Source organism: Heliangelus exortis, chromosome 20 (genome assembly GCF_036169615.1).
Source record: "Heliangelus exortis chromosome 20, bHelExo1.hap1, whole genome shotgun sequence".
Lineage (NCBI taxonomy): Eukaryota > Metazoa > Chordata > Aves > Apodiformes > Trochilidae > Heliangelus > Heliangelus exortis.
Genome location: NC_092441.1, coordinates 9,812,854 through 9,834,658, shown reverse-complemented (window position 1 = coordinate 9,834,658; position 21,805 = coordinate 9,812,854). Strand labels below are relative to the sequence as shown.

Here is a 21,805-nt window from a genome sequence, read left to right as displayed (position 1 = left end):
GCACAGCAAGGGCCTGAGCCTGGAGAAGCCCTTCACCTTCATCTCCTCTTCTACCTCAACCCTAGCCTTGCTTCCTCCATCTCTGCTCCCACCACCATCTCCTCCTGCTCTTCAGCTTTGTCCCTGTCTCCATCTTCTGCACTTTGATCTCACCTCATCCACCTCTGCCTCCACTCCATCTCCCCCACCCTGACCCCACCTTCTTGCAGACAAGAAGCACTCTCCTCCAGCACTCTCCTCCACTTCTGCCCCTTCCATCTCCACCTTGATCCCACCTCCATCCCTGCCTCCTGCTGCAGCCATCCCAGCTCCAGACATCCCCTTCCTCTGCCCTGGTGCCACAGCTCCATGGTGCCACCACCCTGATGCTCCCGGTGCTGCCACCACCCCCTCCGCAGCCCTCCCACCAACCACACACCCACCACCCTGGGGCAGGATCCACCCCACCCCACCAGGATGATCCTCACCACCCCAACCCACAGCAGCACCAGGGCCACCACCGAGGGGATTGGCGAAGCCCTTCCCACCCCTAGAGAAGTCCCCTCGGGTGGACACTGTCACCAGGCTCCTTTCACGTGTCTTTAATAGAAAGGGGGGGGGGGAGGGGGGCGGTGGGGCCGCAGCCCCCTCGTACAAAAGCTGGCTGGAGGAATCGTGTGTTGCATAGACTGTGGGGTGGGGGGACCCACCTCCTCCCCCCCAAAATAGTCGCCTTTTAGAAAACAAAAAGCGTCTCTGAATAAAACTCTCCTGGTACAATAAATACTCTGGTAGCTCAGAGCTGGGGGGGGGACAGGGGGACAGGAGCCCCCCACCTGCTCCTGGGAAGAGCCATGTGGGGGTGGGTGGGTGGGTGGGGGTGCCCCTGGTTCGGGATACCCTGTTGGGACTCTCTGGTTTGGGATTCCCCCATCTGGGACTCCCCAGATGGGGATGAGGTCAGGGTGCCTCGGGTGGGGGTGTCCCAGGGTTGGGACACCCTTGGTTTGGGGTGTCCCTGGTTTGGGAGCCTCCTGTGCAGGACAGCCCTGGGCTGGGGTGCCCCCATTTTAGGGATCACCCAGTTCAGAAGGAGACCCAACATGGTGATCCCTCCCCCCCCAAGTCTGGGACAGTCCCTGTTTGGGGTGGTCCCAGTTCAGGACAGCCCCGCTTTGGGGCGGTCCCAGTACAGGTGGTGGCAGCCGGCAGCCCCCATTTTGGGGTGCCCTGGGGTGCCCAGGCTCAGAAGCTGGATTCGGGCACGGCCGTGGGGCGCAGGGAGCCCACCAGCTGCCGGCCCCGCTGCAGCGTGGCCCCGGGGGATGCCCGGGGGGGCAGGGGGGTGCCCCCCGCACCCCTGCCCAGCGATGCTGAGCGCCGCAGCCCCCCCCCGGGACGCGGGGGCAGACTGGCCGAGCTGTGCGACCGCGCCATGGCCACCGGGTCGGGGGACAGCTGTGCCGAGGGGACCCCCCCTTGCCTCCCCGGCCGCCCCCCCTCCCCGCTCTGGCTTTTGGGGAGCAGGCGCAGGGTCCCCTCGGCTCCGGCGCTGGCAGCTCGCCGCAGCAGGGGCCGGCGGGGGGCTCTGGGGGGTCCCCCCTCCTCCTGCCCTGTGCCGGGCTGTTTGGGGGCTCGGGAAGCCGGGGGGGTGTCGGGGCTGCTCTCCCCCCCCGAGCTGAGCGGCAGGAGGGGGCGGCGGGTGCAGCGGGGTCTGCGCCCCGACTCCAAGTAAGCCACCAGCCCCCCCGGACCCCCCCCAGCCCCGGCGGCAGGAGAGGGGGGGGGGCTGCAGCCCTGGACCCCCCGCACCGAGGGTCTGGCCTCGAAGCCACCTGCAATTAACCACGGGATAAATTGGGAGAGGGTGGGCGGCACCCGGGGGGCAGGGGGTGGGGGAGCAGGAAGGATGGGGGGGCTCGGCATCACCTTTCTCCGGGGCTGCGGGGGTGCCGGGGGGGGTGGCCGAGGGACAGGAGGAGGCGGTGTCCCATCTGCTGTCACCCAGGCGGGACAACCAGTGCTGGGGGAGCGGGGAGGCGGCGGGACCTGCGGGAGAGGGGGCTGGGCTGGGGAGGGGGTCGCAATGTGGCCCCCAGGAATGGGCACCGGGCTGCCCCCGGCCGCTGGGAACAAGCACGTACATGTGCACAAGAACACGTGTGTGCACAAGCACCCGGTGAGTGTGAGCACAGCGTGGTGCACGCTGAGCTTTAACCACGCATCTGTGTGCAGGCCATGCCACGTGTGCCAGCTGTGGCACACCACAGCACAGAGCTCCGTGCACACGTGTGTGCCTGTCTGTGCATTCAGCTGAGCTGCATGTGCACAACAGTGTGTGCACCCCTGCACGGTGTTCCTGTGCATATGTGAGCACTTGGCTACGTCGTATGTGTGCACACACCCGCTGGACACTTCACACACACCCATGTGTGTGCACACACCCATGCTCTGTGTGTGCCCCGTGCTGCTTGTGCACTTGGTTGTGTCACCTGACTGTGCACGTGCACCTTCATGCATGTGGCTGTGCAATGCCTGTGCCAGTGTGTGGTGGCTTGCACATGTGTGCTGTGCACTACATCTGCCTGCTGCCCACGCTGCCTGTGCACTTGTGTGCACTCGTGTGTACGGAGCTGAGCCGCGTGTGCACACATCGTGCTGTGTGCATGTGCTGAATGCACACGTGTGCTGCGCATGCCTGTAACATCCTGTGTTACAAGTGTGCACCCACCCTCCTGTTCATGCACAAGCACGTGCGTCTGGCTGTGCTGCGTGTGCAGGGCACTGTGCATGACACTGTGCACAGGCACGTGTGTGCATGTGGATGGCCCTGCCATAGTGTCCATGCATGGGTGTGCACAAATGTCCGTGTGCACAAACGTGTGTGCTGTGTGCTCACACCACAGCGTACACAGACACACACACACACAGACACACACACACACACAGACACACACAGACACACACACACACACAGACACACACACACACAGACACACACACACACAGACACACACACACACACACACACACAGACACACACACACACAGACACACACACACACACACACACACAGACACACACACACACACACACAGACACACACACACAGACACACACACACAGACACACACACACAGACACACACACACACACACAGACACACACAGACACACACAGACACACACAGACACACACACACAGACACACACACACAGACACACACACACAGACACACACACACACAGACACACACACACAGACACACACACACAGACACACACACACACACACACACAGACACCCCTGCAGCCGTGCCCCACGCACAGCCCCACTCTGCATGCCCTCAGTGCACACACACGTGTGCTGCACGATGCAGCCGGCAGTGACGGGATGGGGGTCGGGGGGAGGTGTCGGGGGGGCTGTGTCAGTGCCTGGGGGGGGTGGGCGCTCACCCCCGGCGTTGCGGCGCTGGTAGAACAGGATGTATGCGCTGCGGGTGCTCACCTCCTCCTCCCGCACCCCCTCCACCCGGCTGTCGTCGTAGCTGTACCAGCGCCCGTCCAGGGCGTTGCAGCAGTAAGCTGGGAGGGCAGAGGGGGTGACAGGGGACACAGGGGGTGATAGGGGGCACAGGGGGTGACAGGGACTCTGCCCTGGGCCACCAGGGTGCAGTGAGGAGCACGAGCCCCAGGGTACGGGGACAGCCTCGGGGTGCGGGGTGCCGCTGAGGGCTCGTCCCAGTGCTGGCACGCCCCGTGTCCCCGCGTCCCCACGGGCCTCCCCTCTGCTCTGCCCCACAGCGGACCCCTCCGGAGGTGCCCCCCGACTCCGTGCTGTGCCGCACACGGCCTCAAGGTCCCCCCAAACCCACGCTGTGCCCCACAGCACATCCGCCTGAGATGCCCCCCCCCAGCCCCACGTTGCACCTCCCGGCACACCCCCCGCGGTGCCTCCCCCAACCCCACACCTCATTCCATGCCCCCCCCTGCAGTGCCCCCCCCCCCTCCCGACCTCACACCTTACCCCATGGCACCCCCTGCAGTGCCCCCCATCCCTACGCCTCCCCCCATGGCACCCCCCGCAGTGATTTCCCAGCCCCACCCCTCACCCCATGTCACCCTCCCCCAACAGTGCCCCCCCCACCCCTGCCCCTGCAGTGCCCCCCATCCCCACCCCTCACCCCATGGCACCCCCCCAACAGTGCCCCCCCCATCCCTGCCCCTGCAGTGCCCCCCATCCCCACCCCTCACCCCATGGCACCCTCCCCACAGCGCCTCTCAGCCCCACCCCCAAAGTGCCTCCCAAGCCCCACTCCCACCGTGCCCCCCCTCGCCCTACACCTCATCCCTCAGCAGTGCCCCCCATCCCCACACCTCCCCCCATGCCCCCTCCCCACCTCTCACACTCCACAGTGCCCACCCCCCAGTGCCTCTCCCCATCCCCACATTTCACCCCGCAGCACCTCTCCACAATGCCCCCCATTGTCCCCCGCACCCCCCCGCACCCCCCGCACCCCTCTCACCGGTGTAGTGCCCTCCCTGCATGCTGCCGTGGTGGTTGCAGACGGCGTAGAGGTCGTAGAGGTAGTCATGGGGGGAGCAGCGGGGGGGCTGCCAGGACCCCCAGCGCCCCAGCAGCTTCCCGGGGCCCTGTCCCCGCTGTGCCACGTGGGGGGCCATGTCCAGCCCACGCAGGGGGAACCTCACCAGGGTGCTGAGTTTGTGCCGCTGCTCTGCCACCTGCCGGAACCGCTTGAGGTGGATGATGAGGATGTCGGGCAGGGTCCAAAGGCTCAGCTTCACCGTCCCCTGCTGGGGCACCTGGCAGCGGGGGCAGCGCCAGGCGTCGTCTGGGGCCAGCTGGGGACAAACGAGACGTGGAATCACCGTGGCTGGAAAGGACCAGCGAGATCAAAGAGTCCAGCCACCAGTCCCACAGCCACTGGATCGGCTCCTGAGGGGCCACATCCACCCCTTGTTGAATACCTCCAAGGATGGAGACACCACCACCTCCCTGGGTAACCTGTTCCAATGCTTCAACACTCTTTTGGTGAAGAAATTTTTTCCTAATACCTAATCTGAGCCTCCCATGGTGCAACTTGAATCCATTTCCTCTTGTCCTGTCACTGTCACTGCTGGGGAGAAGAAGCCAACACCCACCTCACTACCCCCTCTTTTCAGGGAGCAGAGACAAATAAGGTCTCCCCTCAACCCCCTCTTTTCCAGGCTGCACAGCCCCAGCTCCCTCAGCCTCTCCCCATCAGATCTGTTCTCCAGAGCCCTCAGCAGCCCAGTTGCCCTCTGCACCCTCTCCAGCACCTCCGTGTCCTGTCCTGTGGTGCCCAAACTGTACAGAGTGCTTGAGGTGACAGGAGGAGAGGCCATGGCCTGAAGCTGCCCAGGGGAGGTTTAGGTTGGATGTCAGGAAGCGCTTCCTCATGGAGAGGGGGCTCAGGTATTGGATGGAGTGCCCAGGGAAATGGTGGGGTCACCATCCCTGGAGGTGTTCCAGGAAAGGCTGATGTGGCACTGGGTGCCATGGGCTAGCCAGGGTGATGGGGTCAGGTCAGAGGCTGGGCTGGATGAGCTCAGAGGTCCTGTCCAGCCTCAGTGACTCTGTGATGCTCTGCCTCATGCTCAGCCAGCTCCCAGCCAGCACCCCCAGGGTGTCACAGCCACCACGTGCCACGCCCTGACACCTCTGGAGCCACCACAAACACGTGCCACGGGCAGAGATGGACCTTGGCTGGGTGGAGGCTGGGTGGAGGCTGGGTGGAGGCTGGGTGGAGGCTGGGTGGAGGCTGGGTGCGGGCAGGGAGAGGGCAGGGAGAGGGCAGGGAGAGGGCAGGGAGAGGGCAGGGAGAGGGCAGGGAGAGGGCTGGGAGAGGGCTGGGAGAGGGCTGGGAGAGGGCTGGGAGAGGGCTGGGAGAGGGCTGGGAGAGGGCTGGGAGAGGGCTGGGAGAGGGCTGGGTGAGGGCAGGGAGAGGACAGGGTGTGGGCTGGGTGCTGGCTGGGTGTTCCATACCTGCTCCTCCTTGGTGTAGAGCTGGAAGCACTCATCCAGGGTGCAGGAATGCTGCTGGCGATGTGCCTGCTGCTGCAGCCGCACGCTGGCCGCGTCCTGCACCACCTCCTCCCGGATGCTGCCGAAAAGACTGGGAGGGGGAGGGGGGAGGACGTGGGATGTGAGACCACCAGGGGGGGGTCAGGGAGGGTGAGCTGGGTGCCCGGGTGTCCCCCCAGCCCCTGGGTGTAAGGGACTCACCGCTCTTTGGTGTTCATGTCCCACTCCACCGTCAGCTTCACGTGGGGGGGGGCCGCCCACCCCGCTCAGCTGCAGGGCTCTGGGGGTGAGGACAAGGTGACAGTCCCCACACACACACACTGACACCCCCCCTCCCTGTGGGGACACCTCTTTGCCCGCCTGCGGTGCCACACTGGGGACACGGGGTGGGGGGCACAGGGTTGGGGACCCCGTGCCCGGGAAACAGGGTGGCTACCACCGTGGCCACCCATGGTGACACCACCCTGGTGACACCGCAGCCAGCCACAGGGACACCTTTGGCCATCCATGGCACGGGGACACCGCTGGCCACCACTGGCAGCCCACCCCTGGTGACACCAGGGCCACTCAGAGGGACAAAGTGACCATTCATTTGGTCTCCACCGCTCAACCCTGGGGAGTGAGGGGACACCCTGGGGACCACCCTGTCCCTGCAGTGCCCTTACCTGTCGATGGCAGGGTGGCAGAGGGGGCGGGGGTCCTGCGGGGACAGGTAGGGGCAGGGGGAGGAGCCCCCGGCCAGGCGGATGCGGAAGAGGGTCCCTGAGCCCTGCAAGGGGACAGGGGCTGTGGGGCTGCCTGGGGACACAGCCACCCCCTCCAGCAGCACCCCTGCTTTGTGACACCAGACTAAAATGTCCCCAAAATCTGATTTCTCTGGTCCCTGTGTCTGGACTGGTGGGGGCACTCATGGGGACAGGGACGAGGGACTGGGGACAGGCTGCGGGGTGGCAGTGGGTGAATGGGCAGCACAGGGACAGCAGCACCCCTGAGATGGTGACATCTGGGCTGGGGTGGCTCTGCTGTGGGTGCCACCTGTGGTGATGCTGCGGCCACCCACGGTAACACCACTGGCTTCCTGCAGTGTCAATAACCCCCTCCCCAGGGACAGCACGGCTACCCACAGTGACCAAAACCCACAGCCACTCCCAGGGCCACCAAAACCACCGCAGCCACACCACTGGTGACCCTGCAGCCAAGCACGGCTCCACCATGGCCACCTCTGTTCATACCACAAACAGTGCTGGTGCCAGTATGGACACCCACAGTCCCAGTATAGGGACTCAGAAGACTCCATGGCCACCCTCAGCTCCACCATGGCCACCCATGAGGACACCATGGCCACCCATGAGGACACCATGGCCACCCACGGAGATGCCATGGCCACCCATGGCTCAGTCCCCCCCGGTGCAGCACCCAGAGGGTGCCCACAGCACCCAGGAGGGGTGAGCAGTGCCCCGGAGCTCACCTGTGCCCGCACCTCTCCCCGCAGCAGCGCCCGCAGCTGGGTCAGGATGCTCTGCTGGAGCTGCTCCCAGGAGATGCCCCGCTCCTCCCGCAGCACCAGTGGGGGCCCGAACCTGGGGACAGAGGGGAACAGATGGGCTGGGAGAGGACTGGGTGAGGGCTGCGTGGGGGCTGCGTGGGGGCTGCGTGCAAGCAGGTTGCAAGCAGGGTGTGGGCTGGGTGTGGGGAGGGACAGGGCAGGGTGAGGGCTGGGTGAGGGCTGGGTGGATGCTGGGTGCGGGTTTGGTGCAAACAGGGTGCAAGCAGGGTGCGGGCTGGGTGCGGGCTGGGTGCGGGGAGGGAGAGGGCAGGGTGAGGGCAGGGTGAGGGCAGGGTGGGTGCTGGGTGCGGGCAGTACCTGGCAAGGCGCGCCCCGTCCCCCGCCGTGTTGCAGAGCAGCAGCAGCAGCAGCCGCCCGGTCGCCCCCCGGTGCAGGCAGTCGGAGGAGCGGGCAGGGGCGGGCAGCGGGCGCGGGGCCCCGGGGGATGCGGGGAGGCTGCGGGGACACCCTGGGGGCGTGCGGGGCCAGCGCCTCGTTAGCACCCCCAGGTAATGAGGGCGTTGGGTCCCGGCCCCGAGCGATGTCCCCAGGGAACTCCCCCCCCCCCCCCCCCCCGGCCCCTGCACACCCGGGAACTCCACCAATCACAGCCTGGGGAAGGTGGCTTCCACCAATCACAACAAAGCACGTGTGCCTCCAGCCAATGGCAGCCAAGCACATGTGCCTCCACCCAATCACAACGAAGCACATGTGCCTCCAGCCAATGGCAGCACAGCACGCCTGCCACCTCTCCCAGCAGCACGCTTCTTCCCCCAACCAATCACAGCACAGCACGCCAGACTCCCTCCAATCCCAGCAGAGCACGCCTGCCTCCAACCAATCAGCTGAAGACATCCCTCTCCCCCAATCCCATGGGAGAGCAGCTGCCTCCGACCAATCACAGCAGAGGGAATCCACCCCCTCCACCAATCAGGGCTCCCCCTGCCCTGCCCACCCCGTTCCCCTCGGGGCAGAGCCGCCCCGGTACCTGTGCGTGGGGCTGGGGGTGGTTGGAAGGCGTAGAGAGGAGCCCCCCGGCCCGCCCCCCCCAGCTCCTCCGTGTCCCCCAGCGAGCGCAGGAACCCCCGCGGGGACACCTCGGCCAGGATCACCTGTGGGGTGGCACCTCAGTGTCCCCAGGGATGTCACGATGTGTCCCCGGCTCTGTGACACCCCCCCCGCCCCGTTACCTGCTCCGGGGGGATGTGTCCCTCCCGTGCCACCATCTCCCGCAGCTGGGACACTGTCCCCAGCAGGGGCACGGCCAGGCCCACCCGCAGGAACCGCCGCTGCTCGCACTGCAGCACCAGGGTGACGTTCAGAGCCCTGGGGACACCCGGAGGGGACAGGGACAGGCTGAGACCCGGTGCCACTCGTGCCCACCAGCACTCGGGGAGAAGGGGGGGGGGTCCGGGCTCACCGGGTCTGGCGCAGCGGGATGGGCAGGGAGATGCAGAGGAAGGGGTCGAAGGTGTTGCTCTGCTGCAGGCAGTGGGGACACGTCAGGGAGGACCTGCCAGGCACAGCCAGGACGTGTCACCAGGGTGGGGACAGCACCCGTGGAGTCCCCAACCCTGCCACTGGCGCTGCATCCCTGGTGCTGCATCCCACCCAGCTCAGGTGGCCCCAGCATCAGGTCAGGGGTGCAGCACCACAGCCTCTCCTCACCCTGCTCACCCTGGCACCCAACAATGGGGCTGGAGAAGCCAGGGTGAAATCCCAGGGCTGGGGATCCCAGATGGAGGGAGGGGGGGAGGGATGGATGGAGGGATGGAGGGGTGGGTGGATGGGTGGATGGGTGGAGGGATGGAGGGATGGGTGGATGGGTGGATGGGTGGGCAGACAGACAAGATGGAATGATGGCTGAAGCCTCTCTACAAGGCTGATCACTCCTCAGCTCATCCCTCCACCAGCCAGCAAAGCCCCCCAGTGCTGCCCAGGTGGCAGGACCAACCCCCTGGGCAGCCCCCAGCCCTCCCCTCACCTGTACTGTGCCTGGAAGTGGCTCTGCACGAAGCTCTGTCCCCGGGGGGGCTGGGGGGCTGGCACGGAGCTGCCATCACCACCAGCCCCATCCTCGCCAGGCTGTAGGGGGAAAGACAAGCAGGGTGAGTGAGGTGCTGGGTGACCCCCACCCTGGAGGGGCTGTGGACCCAAACCCAACTCCTATTTCCCCACAGTATGAGGACAGGCTGGAGGTGACACCTGGTGGGGTGCCCGTACCCCATGCCAAGCCTGTGGCAGGTCCTGGGCTCTTCCCCAAGGACAAACAGCTCTTATCTGGGCAGGACACCACAAGGAGCCCTGCAGGAGGGATCCCTCCCTCCATCCTCCTGCTCAGTGCGTGGGGAAACTGAGGCACGGCCTCAGCTCTCCCTGCTCTCAGCTGGGTCTGACACTGCAGCTGGTGCTGGTGGGCTGCCTGCTCCCAGGGCAGGCACAGGATCTTTTCCTCTATCCCCAGGAGAGGTTGTGGGGACAGCCTGACAAATCCAGGGGACGCTGGCACGTGCCTCACTCCAGGGAGAGCTGGGTCCTCTGCTCCCCTCCCTTGGGAACACGGATGTTGGGATGTGCCCCTGTTACCTGCCTGCTCCAGACCCACCTCCCACCCTGCACCCTGCCAGCACCCTGCCTGCTCCAGACCCACCTCCCTGCACCCTGCCCTGCACCCAGGGACCAGGAGGCCACAGCTTCACCCCCTGCTCCAGGTACCCAACGCCTGATGGCACACGAGATGTGACAGAAAAATGCCTGGGTAGCCTGGGAAAGGACTGGGCTGGTCTGGGGTAAGATGAGAAGGTTCTGGTGTCACAGTGAGCAAGACTGAGAACCACTGAGAGGTTTGGCCAGGAGGTGGATTTTCCTCCTGCCATCTGCTGGCCCTGGGTCCTGCTGAGCCTGACGTGTCCTCAGGGTCTGCCCGGGGCTGGGCTCCATCTGGTGTGGCAGAGACAGGACCTGGGCAATGTCTGTGCCCCACAGGGCCCCCAGGACCCCCTCAAACCCCAGGAGAACCCCAGCTTCTCCTCCTCCTTCAGCCCTCTCAGGATTGGTCCCACCCAGGTGGCAGACCCCTCATGGGCATCCCTGGGCCAGCCAGGAGGGGGTTTCCACCCCTCCATCCCACCCAGCTCCATCCCCTGGACCACCAACCTCCACGTTCTCTGCTTCCCACCAACTGAGCTCCCCCCAGCCCTGAGCCTGGCACGGGATGGCCCAGGAACAAACCACCCCCTCCTCCCCACCCTGCCTGAACCCCACCCTCCCAGCCCCTTCCACCTAAAACTGGGATGGGTACGACCACCCCCAGGGGACACCACCTCCCCAGGGACATGGGCACGTGGGTGCCACCCAGGTGAGACACCCCCCCCCCAAAATGGGCTGAGACTGTAATGAGGGGCTGGGGGAGGCTGAGCCAAACTGAGGACGCTGATGGGACAGGGCAGGAGGGCTGGGCCAGTGTCACCCCATGGCTGGTGGCACCTGGCATTTAACAAGGCAGTGGGGGGAGATGCCCACGGTGGGCTCTGGGTATCCTCGGGGAAAGGTGGGCAGGGCTGAGGACAGCTCAGCTCAGTGCAGGGGTGACTGCAGCCCCCCAGCCCAGAAGAGCTGGGAGCTCCAACAAGAGGTTTTGGTGATGGGCACCAGTGGAGACCCCCAACCCACAGCCCTTGGCCACCACAGGGACAAGGTGGTTCCAGGACCCCCGAGCCCAAGATGGGCACCACCCCCACAGTGGGGACAGGGACAGCACATGGCAAGACACACAGACAGACAGACAGACAGACACACACAGAAGGGAGGGATGGAGGGGCTGGAGCTGCTCCTGACCCAGCAACCCCAAGGACCAGGGTGCCCCCAGAACCAGGGGGCTCAGCCAAACGGGCTCCTCCAACACCCAACCACCTCGCAGCACCCAGGCCCCACCATCCTCCCCCTCAAACACATCCCCTGCATCCCCATCCCACAGCTCCAGCCCACCCCCTCCCAGCACATCCGAGCTTCTCCAGCCCCAGAGCTGTCCCCACCGAGGGTCACCCACCTCCTGGGGGCCGCGGGGCTGCGGGGCAGGGGAGGCAGCACCCAGGTCCTCATGCATGCGGTCCAGGAGCCAGAGCAGGAACTCGAGGGCATCGTGCTGGGAGTTGCCCCGGAACTGGGAGCTGTGCTTGGAGACGATGTTCTGCAAGAGACGGGCAGGGAAGGCGCTGAAGCCTCTCGGGTCACGGCCGGTTCTGTGGCACCCGTCACCAGAACCCAGCCCTGCACCCTGCCTGTGACAACCCTTCTGCCGCCGCTGCAGACACCACGCCTGGCCCGGGGACAGCAGAGTTGTGGGGGTACCGGCACATAAAGCCCGTCACCGTGGTGTCCCGGCTTAGGGGACAGCTTGCTGCGGGCCGGGGGGAACAGGGCACGCTCCAGCAGCCCTGTAAGGACAAGCCCAGCCCGCAGGGACACACCGGTGTCACCCGCCCCGCACAGTCCCGTGGCACCAACCCGGTGTCACAGCCAGGGAGAGGCAATTCCCAGCGCTGGGAATACTCAGCAGGTAGCAGCTCTCCCCCGGGCCCCACCTGCATGTGCCACTCCATCACCAGCCAGCCCACCAAGTGCCTTCCATGCCTCAGTTTCCCCAGCCAGGCAGTGCTGGCAGCACTGGAGAGGGGGATGCTGCCTGCCCTGCCCTGCCCTGCCCGGGGCTGCTCCTGCTCTGCCCCAGCCCCCCAGGTGTCCCCAGGAGGTGCTGGTGGGGCCTCCCCGGTGCATCCCCAGCTCCCCCCTCCCCTTGCCCCCCTGCCCCCCAGGACCTGCAGCTCCGTGCAGTGCACTGGAATTGGGCCCAGAACCAGCACCAGGGGGATGAAACCACCGGGATGCTCTCTCTGGGCTCCTTGCCCCCAAAGCCCCCAGTCTTCAAGTCACCAACTGGAGTGTCCCCCTGCCTCTGTCCCCCCCACACCCTGGCCATGCCACGGCCTGTGGCATTTATTAATTAATTAGCATTAATTTGACTGTTGGGCACACAGCAGAATACCCTCCCAGGGGGTTTCTGGGGACTGCTGTGGGAAGAATGTGGCTGGAAATGCCGTGGGGATGAGGATGTCTGAGCCAGGATGAGTGCCGGGGACAGGCAGGAAGGGGGTCCCTCCTCCAAGACCCACCTGGGTGTCACCCATGGGGGCTCCATCTCCTGCTCCCAGCCCAGCAGTCCCAGGCTGGGGTCACCTCTTCTACTCGAGCACCAACAAAACCAGGAAAGGTCCCTAACCCCGACAGAGCACAGCGATTCTCTGCAGATGGGTCCAGGGGGCAGCCCAGAAGTCAGAGCCGGGGGTCCCCAAGGACCTCTCAGCCTGGGCTGGCAGCGGCTGCTCAGAGCTGAACAGGTCAGGAATATTTTAGGAGCTCAGTCCCAAAACCAGAGCCGGGAGGGAGAAAAACCCCGCCCATCCGGGTGGATCTGAAGCAGCTGATGCAGCCGAACCCAAACCATCCGTGCGGATTTCAACCAACACAGCGGAACCTGCCGAGACCTGCCGGGACAGGGCTCAGCCCTCCGGCATCGCCGGGAACACCCAGAGCCGAGACCCCCCCTTGCCCCTACCCACAGCGGGACGAGCCCCCCGGTCCACGCCGAGGGAGCAAGGGCAGCAAAATGAGTGGCAGACTCTGCTCTTTTTTTTTTTTTTTTTTTTTAAATCTTTCTTAGGCAGATCTTAAAAATAATTAAATAATTAAATAACGTGGAAATTCCTGGAAGATGCAGCTCACCCCCCGGAGAGAGGAAATTCAGAGCGAAGGTTGGGAGTTTTGGGGTGTTTGGGGTTTTTTTTGTTTTTGCTCTGTCCCTAAGGAACGAGTGTCTGGTACCAGAGGGCAGGGCACTACTGAGCCCCTCGCTGGGGCTGGAATTTTGCTGCAATTTAAAAGCGCCCACAGCATCCGGCAAGTCCCTGCGGGGAGGGTGGGTGCTGCCACCCCCCAGGCGGGTCCCCCCGGGTGGGATGTGGGGCAGAGCAGTGGGTACCCAGCCCCAGTCTGCACACAGGAGCTTGTGGAGCTGCCACAAACCCCGAGCCAAGCAGGGACCTCGCTCCCCAGGCAGCTCCTCCATGCCCACAGCCCCTTCCCGGCAGCACCGGGGCCCGGCTGAAATGTCACCCGTGAAATGTCCCACTCCCTGTCCCCAAGTCGGATGCAGACCTGCAGCCCCTGCCCAGCAGGGATGTGACCCGCGGCGGGTGACAGGGCCTGAGGACACTGAGCAGGGCTCCTGTGACACCGTGTGACACGGTGTGACCCCCGCTGCCAGCATCACCCCCAGCACTGTGGCTCCATGGGGTCGCCAGAGCTCAGATTGGGGGCTTGGGGGGTGGGCAAGGCCCATGTGGAGGAGGGAGCAGAGGAGTGGGTGATGATGGGTGCTGAGGCCAATGGGTCCTTGGAGTGGGGGGATGCTGCTGGGTGCTGGAGGTGTCAGGGGTTGCTGGGACGGGGGATGCCAGGGAAAGGGATGGTGAGGAAGGGGGTGCCAGGAGAGGGCGGGGAAGGGGGTGCTGGGGCAAGGGGGCGCCGGTGGGTGCTGAGGCGGGGGGTGCCGGGGCAGGACGCCCCATCGGGATGCGCAGCCGTGGCGGGGGTCGGCGGGGCCGGTTACCTTGAACTCGGCGGAGAGCTGCGGCGTGTAGCGGCGGGTCCAGAGGGAGCGGACCAGTGTCGCCAGCCGGTGGGTGACCTCGGCTCGGGCTCCCCGGGCACGGTAGCGGCCCAGGGCCAGGCGCTCGGCCAGAGGGGCCGTGTTGCTCAGGCACTGCACCACCGCGTTCATGAAGCAGGTGTTCCCGTGGTTCCGCAGCCCCTGCGCGCCCGGCGGCCGCTCCCCCTCCGCCAACCCCATCCCCACCGTCCCCGCCGGGGCCGCCGCAGCCGCCGCCGCCCCCCCGGGCCGCCGCCGCCGCAGCCGCTCCCCGCCGGGGCCGCCTCCTCCCCGGAACCCCCCCTCGTCGTCCTCCGGCGCGGAGCGGGGGATTCCACGACCCCCGGCCAGACGCGCCCAGGAGCGGAGCAGCCTCCCGGCCAGGCTGCCCAGGGAGCGCAGGGCCCTCCGCCGCCCGCCCCCCCCCAGCCCGCCGCCCCGCCGGGCTCCCCCCTCCCCGCTGCCCCCTCCGCCGCCCGGGGCCGCCCCCCCCCCGCCGACCCCGCCGCGCTCATGGCCCCGGGCGGCCGCCGCCCGCCCTCGGCCCCTCCGGCCCCCGCCCCGGCCCCGCCGCTGCGAGCATGGCCCCGGGCGGTCGCTGGGCACCCCCCGCTGCCGGTGCCGGTGCCGGTGCGGGGGCCGGAGGGGCCGGGCGGGCGGTTTTGTGCGCGGCCGGCTCCACCCCCGGCCGGGCTGGCTCTGGGAGAGGGAAGGGAGCCGGGAGGAGGTGGAGGAGGAGGAGGAGGAGGAGGGAGCGGGGAGCGGGGAGCGGGGAGCGGGGAGCGGGGAGCGGGGAGCGGGGAGCTGCTACTGCTGCTGCTGCCGGCAGCGGGTGGCACTGGCGACCGAGACCCGGTTGCCCCGGGGGCCCCAGCATCACCACGGAGTAGCCCAACCCGCATCCCCCAGCATCACCCCGGGGCTTTGCCGGGAGTCCCTTCTGTGTCCTTAAGCATCTCCCACCACCCCCTACATCATCCCGGCTACACCAGCCCACAGCAGCACGTCAGGGTGCCCCCTGTCCCCTCCATGGTACCCCCCAGGGCTTTCAGCAGTCCCAGCCATGCCCCCCCACTACCGCCCCAGGCTGCCCTATTGTCCCCAGCATCACCCCAGGGTGTCCCAGCATCGCTGGGAGGTGCCTCGTTCCTGCCCTCCCGTGGGTGCTCTTGGCTGGGACAGTGGGATGAATCACACCTCTGCACCCACCACGCTGGGATTTTGGGGCTCCACCCACACGAAGCCATAAAACCCGGGTCACCAACCCAGCACTGCGCAGAGCCCAAAGGCTTTGGCCACCTCCTGCCACCCCACTCCAGCTGGGAACTGCCAGGGGGACATGGAATGACCAAGGCCACCAGGTCAACTCTCTGGTTCTCCTCCTACAGCATTCAAAGAAAACCCACTCTGGTTTTGACAGGCACTTTTCAGCTGGGTCAGGGCCCTGGTCCAGCCGGATCTGTCCCACGACAGCACAAGGAGGGGGCTGCAGCAGGACTGGCCATTCCTGCAGCCCCTCTCCCTCCACTCAGCAGCAGCACCGTGCTCCTCAGCTGCAGGAGACTCCAATCCCCAAGCCCAGTCTGGCCACCTGAGCCTGGGACCTCCAGGGACGGTTCTGCAAGGGTGCCCCAGGGTGCTGGCAGCCTCAGGGGCTGCTTATCCAGCGAGGAGGAAGGACTGAACCAGCCGGGGGTTTCCTCTCCACTGCAGCCAGCCCCGAGCACTTTGTTGTCCTCCCAGTGAAAAGGTAATGAAGGTGGGAAGCATCCCTGCCCCGTGGGATGCAGGTGACCCTCCTGTCACCTGAGGGACTGGCTCCTGGGCTGGGCAGTGCGTGGACTGGGCAGACTGGTGGGGTGACACGTGGTGGATCCGTGCACCATGCTGGCTCCTGCTCTCAGCCTGGCCAAGGATCTCAGTGCCTCAGGCAGCTGGGGAATGACATGGAGGCTGAGCCCAAAAGTCGGGCTACAAACACCTCCAAGCTAAGCCCTGTGACTCTCAAACTGCCCAGCTCATTCCTCAGAGCCTGCTGGCCAGAGAGCTGGGAACTCCAGCTTTACAAAGGCAGAACAAAAAATGCTCCTTTTGGAAATCCATTCTTAAAGTTAGGTCCTCTTCTACACACAAGTTGATAAAGCAAAGCCCCAAGAGCTCCCTGTGACTCCCTGCAGCTTCCTGGCCCTGCTGACAGCACCAGCAAACCCTCCTGCAAACCCCTAGGAGATGACAACTGGGATCCACCAGGGCATTTGCATGAGAATATGGGTTGGTTTTTTTCTATCTGAATTATTTAACAAAGGCAGGCTGTGCTGGGTGCACTGTGGAAGAATGGAGTTTCTTGAATCTGGAAAGCTCCTGGTTAGTTGAAAATACAACTGCTTGTTGTTTGTCTCTGGTTGGTTTTGGGCTGGACACTAAAGCCCAGCAGCATCTCACCCCAGCCAGAGCAGGGGTGGTGGGAGTGAGAGAGGCAACACGAGCTGGGCTTCACGTGGAATTAAGTGGAACCAGAAATCCAAAGCAACTTGATAATGAGAGCAAGGAAAAACCTAGAGAAAGAGTGAGGGGAGCCAGAGGCAGGAGCCAGACTGAGAGAGTCAGATCAGAAACAGGTTCTGGTTGGAAGGGGATGGATAAGAAGGGAGACCTGATGAACACATGAAAGGGAATAGGCTAAAATGAACAGTGAAACAGATTCGAGTGACAAAACCCCAAACCTGCTAGAATTAGAATGCATTAGATAATGAAAGTGGCTCTCCTGGGGTCCCTGGCAGGCTGTGACAAAGTGCAGTAGCTCGACAGTCTCTGATTCCCAGCTGCCCCCTGCCATGCTAGCGTGGGGTTATTAACAGCACACGTCAGCCAACGCCTTCAAACTCTGCTCAGATTTTTATTTAGCTGCATCTTTCCAAGCCCTGGGGCACAGGCAGCCCGGGGTTGGCAGGCAGCAGGCAGAGATACCTTCCCGACAGGTAATGCCAGGTTATTCCAACCCAAAGCAACTCACACGCTGGAGTGGGTGCCAGGAATGCCTGCTATGCAAACCTTCCCTTCACCAGCCATCCCATCTTTGCCATCTTCCCTCTTCTTCAAATCACTCTGAAGGAGATGCCTCCCTATTCAGGCTAAATGAAATATTTATTGGTGCTGCAGCGCTGGGTTGCATCAGCACTTTCTCTCTAAAGGGCCCTTTTTGGGAGCTCCTGGCTGTCTCCAGCTTCCACATTTCAAGCTGCTGCTTTCTGTAAGCCAGGCTTGGGCTTAGGAGGAAATTTGGGGTGGGGAAACATCTTAATGTCAAATGCAAAGAGGGGAGGGGGGGGAATGCCTGCTTGCTTTTATGGAGAATTCCTTGTTGTTACAGCATGAGCTTTCCCAGTGCCTTGGACACCAGCTGAAGGAACAAATATGGAGAGCTTTGGTTGGATTTGGGAGAAGGGTGACAGGGCTCCACTAGAAACCTTTCCTCAGGCTGGACAGGAGGCTCTGCACCAGGGAGACACAGGGATGAGCACAAGAAAAGAATCTGGAATAGATCTGAGCCGATTCAGGCCCAGCAGAAATCCATTTGCATGCTGCCAAATATTAATAGCAATTAAAAAAAAAAAAAAAAAAAAAAAAAAAGAAAGAAAGAAAGAGAATCTCTGTACATGCTCACTGGCCTCTGCCATGGGACAATGTTTGCTTTGCTGAAGCCTTTCCCTCTCTCTTGGCAGGGGCTGGGAACTCCTGTGCAGTGGAGTGGAAATGTGCCTGAAGCACCAGGGGTGACAGTGTTGGGCTTTGCCACGGGTAATGGCATTTCCTGGGTGCAAGCAAGGGTGGTGGCAGCCTGTGATGGGCTCCTGAGAGATTCTTTGAGTCCCAAGGGAATTTGTACTGCTGGGCTGCTGGAGAAATAGATAATTAATTCATCAGGAATGGGGGGTGAGTGCAGAATCCCCAGCACCCCCCATCTAATGGTGACCTCTGGCTCAAGGCAGAGAGTTTCACCTTCAGAAGACACCTCCTTACTGACTCTCTCCTGCCATAATTAAATCATAGGCAGCAAACTAAGTTATTTAGTACCCCTATTAAAGATGTATGGGCCCTGCCTTTTTTTGGAGCGTGTTTGAGGAAGAAGAGCGTGGGGGCAGGTAAATGCTGCTTTTCTGGGGATCTTGCTGGGTGCTGGTGAATGGCCAGGACCACGCTCCATTGGTTCTGAACACGACAAGGCAGCAGATAACCCTGAGCTGGGGGAACCTCTGCACTTGGTCTGCAGCAATTTTGTTTTGAATCCGTTTGCACGGCCCCTGCCTGCTTCACTGAGCAGGTATCTCCGGGCAGTTTTCCCCCATTATCCCCTCTGAAGGAAAATGATGTGTTCTGCACAGCAGGCACTGAAACTGGGGGTGGGGAGAGCCCAACCTCACAGCTGGGCTCTCCTGGCCCCACATGGGCTTGTGCTGCAGAAACCACCCCCGGGGCTCTCCCAGGTGTCAGGGTCAGGCTGGGTTCTGGGTGGGAAGCAGCTCCCACCTTGGCTGTCTCCAGGGTAAACAAAAGCAGAGCTCTGTGCACTCAACTCCACGTTTGCCCAACCAGGAACTTAGGGGGTTTTGCCAAGAGATTGGGAAAGCCCCGGGTTGGTGCTGGGAGGCAGGACCCCTCTGCTCCTCCAGGTTCTCCAGGGGGTCCCAGGGGCCAGGTTGGGCCAGGGAGCACCAGCAGCAACCTGGCTTGGGCCCGAGGGAGGGCTGGTTGTGAGGGAGGGTGTTCCAGGGTTGATGTTCTTCCAGGAACTCAGCTAAAGGCCAGGGATGGGACTGGGATGTCCAGGGGGATGAGGAAGGTGAAGGTGCTTGAGGCTGCAGAGCTCCAACAACCCCAGGGGCAGAGCCAGGCATGGAAAGAGAGCTCTGGGGGCATCTCCATGAAGCCATGGCTTCTGCCCAGCCTTTCCTCACAGCCACCCACAGCCTGGCTGGCTGGAGCTGTGCCAGGACAGGAGTATCTCCTCTGGAGTTTGGGCACACTCAGAGAGCACCCAGAGCCCAGGCTGGTGAGGGGAGATGCCCTGTTCATTGCCAGCAGATCTGAGGGGATGTCTCCTCTTAACCTTGGCCCCAAATCCTGTTCTTTAGGGCTGCAGCACTGCCATGGCTTTGCTTTGCTATCTCCAGCAAGATGTCCACGCTCTGACCTTTCCTGGCAAGGTTCAGGTCATCTGAATTCACTGGGGAGCAGTGGAGCCCAGGACTCCCCTCTCCCAGCTTGCTCAGGGACAAGATGGGACCAGCACTGGGATATCCACTTCCACACAAGCAGAAGCCCTAAAGTGCTGAGGGATGTGCAACAGCAACAGAAACGTTAACTCCAGATGCCAGTGTGTTAAAAACCTTCCCAGGAAACTGCTGTGCTGTGGACAGGAAGGCCAGGAGGGTGACATGGGCCTGGCTGCAGGGCTGTACAGCAGCAGAGCCCCTGGCCAGAGCCCAGAAATCAGCTCACTGAGGAGGGGAGGGGAGGGCAGACAGAGGGTTGGAAGCCAGATTGTTGGTGGCTCTGATCCCAGTGTTGTGTGTGCTGTGGACTGATGGTACAGCAAGAAACCTGGGACTGCCCTGCAGTCCCACCCCCCTCAACCAGATCAGGCTGCTCAGAATCACAGAATCCTAGAATGGGCTGGGTTGGAAGGGACCTCAGAGCTCATCAAGTCCAACCCTTGCTCCACTCCCCCCGTGGTTCCCAGCCCATGGCACTGAGTGCCACATCCAGGCTCTTTTGAAATATCTCCAGGGATGGAGAATCCACCCCTTCCCTGGGCAGCCCATTCCAATGGCTGAGCACCCTCTCCAGAAAGAAATTCTTTCTCATGTCCAACCTAAACCTCCCCTGGCACAACTTGAGACCTCTTGTGCCCTCTTGTCTTGCTGAGAGTTGCCTGGGAAAAGAGCCCAACCCCCCCCTGGCTCCAACCTCCTTTCAGGGAGTTGGAGAGAGTGATGAGGTCTCCCCTGAGCCTCCTCTTCTCCAGCCTCAACACCCCCAGCTCCCTCAGCCTCTCCTCACAGGACTTGTGCTGGATCCCTTCCCAGCCTCCTTGCTCTTCTCTGGACCTGCTCCAGCACCTCAATCTCCTTCCTGAGCTGAGGGGCCCAGAACTGGACACAGGACTCAAGCTGTGGCCTCCCCAGGGCTGAGCACAGGGGCAGAATCCCTTCCCTGGACCTGCTGGCCACGCTGTTCCTGAGCCAGCCCAGGATGCCATTGGCCTTCTTGGCCACCTGGGCACACTGCTGGCTCCTCTTCAGCTTCCTGGCAATCCAGACTCCCAGGTCCCTCTCTGTCTGGCTGCTCTCAGCCACTCTGTGCCCAGCCTGTAGCACTGCATGGGGTTCACCTTGGATCTGCTCACCTATGAAACTATTCCTGTCCTGGCTGCTCCTCCTGGATCCCAGGCAGGGATGGCAGGACCCTGTCCTCAGCTAAGAGCTGGGCACCAAAACTCCCCAGCAGTGCAGATCCCCATTATTAACCTGGCTGTTCTGCCTGCCTAATGACAGCCTAATTAATATATTCATGCTTTCCAAGACAACGTGCCTGCTGCCAGCAGGCTAACACATCCTGGAATTGGGACTGCAGCTCCCTTTTGCCAAACATAACCTGACTGGTGGGGGCAGAGCAGCACAGGTTGCTCTCCAGGGCGTTCCTCATGTAGGTCACATCCAGCTGTAAAGCTCCGGGAGGTCCCCGGGGACCCTGGAGTGTGTGTGTGCAGCTCCTGGAGTTGTGTGGGATGTGGCAGGAGGGGCAAGGTTGTGCTGGGGGAAGGAGTGAGTGCTGCTGAGCTGCTGCTTGGGAAGCAGATGAGCTTCTGGCTTGGCTGTGGGAGCCCAACCTCCCCAAAACAGCAACACCCGAGAGGTCACAGCCACCCCCAGCCTCTGGGGGTACCAGTATCATAGAATCCTAGAATCATAGAATCCTAGGGGTTGGAAGGGACCTGGAAAGATCATCTAGTCCAACCCCCCCTGCCAGAGCAGGGCCCCCTAGAGTACATCTCCTAGGAACGTGTCCAGGTGGGTTTTGAATGTCTCCAGTGAAGGAGACTCCACAACCCCCCTGGGCAGCCTGTTCCAGGGCTCTGTCACCCTTACAGTAAAAAAAATTTTTTCTGATATTCAACTTGAACCTCCTATGCTCCAATTTACACCCATTACCCCTTGTCCTATCACTGGTCACCACTGAGAAAAGCCTAACTCCATCTCCCTGACACTCACCCCTTACATATTTGAAAACATTGATGAGGTCACCCCTCAGTCTCCTTTTCTCCAAACTAAAGAGACCCAGCTCCCTCAGCCTTTCCTCATAAGGGAGATGTTCCACTCCCTTAATCATCTCAGTAGCTCTGCGCTGGACTCTTTCAAGCACTTCCCTGTCCTTCTTGAACTGAGGGGCCCAGAACTGGACACAATACTCCAGGTGTGGCCTCACCAATGCAGAATAGAGGGGGAGG

At 63.1% G+C, this 21,805-nt stretch overlaps 1 protein-coding gene across 1 annotated transcript; it reads right to left on the bottom strand.

The window, feature by feature from the left end:
* Window positions 1-1,130: 1,130 nt before the first annotated feature.
* Window positions 1,131-14,788, bottom strand: USP43 (ubiquitin specific peptidase 43; the record flags this gene model as incomplete). Its single annotated transcript, XM_071764644.1, is given in 17 exon segments — window positions 1,131-1,814; window positions 1,909-2,028; window positions 3,436-3,564; window positions 4,506-4,842; window positions 6,008-6,137; window positions 6,248-6,297; window positions 6,299-6,326; window positions 6,712-6,815; window positions 7,515-7,626; window positions 7,911-8,061; window positions 8,581-8,704; window positions 8,783-8,918; window positions 9,013-9,105; window positions 9,577-9,677; window positions 11,641-11,781; window positions 14,260-14,712; window positions 14,714-14,788. Coding segments are annotated over 17 exon segments (2,874 nt in total), but the record flags the coding sequence as incomplete, so codon positions are not given.
* Between the last annotated feature and the right edge of the window lie 7,017 nt (window positions 14,789-21,805).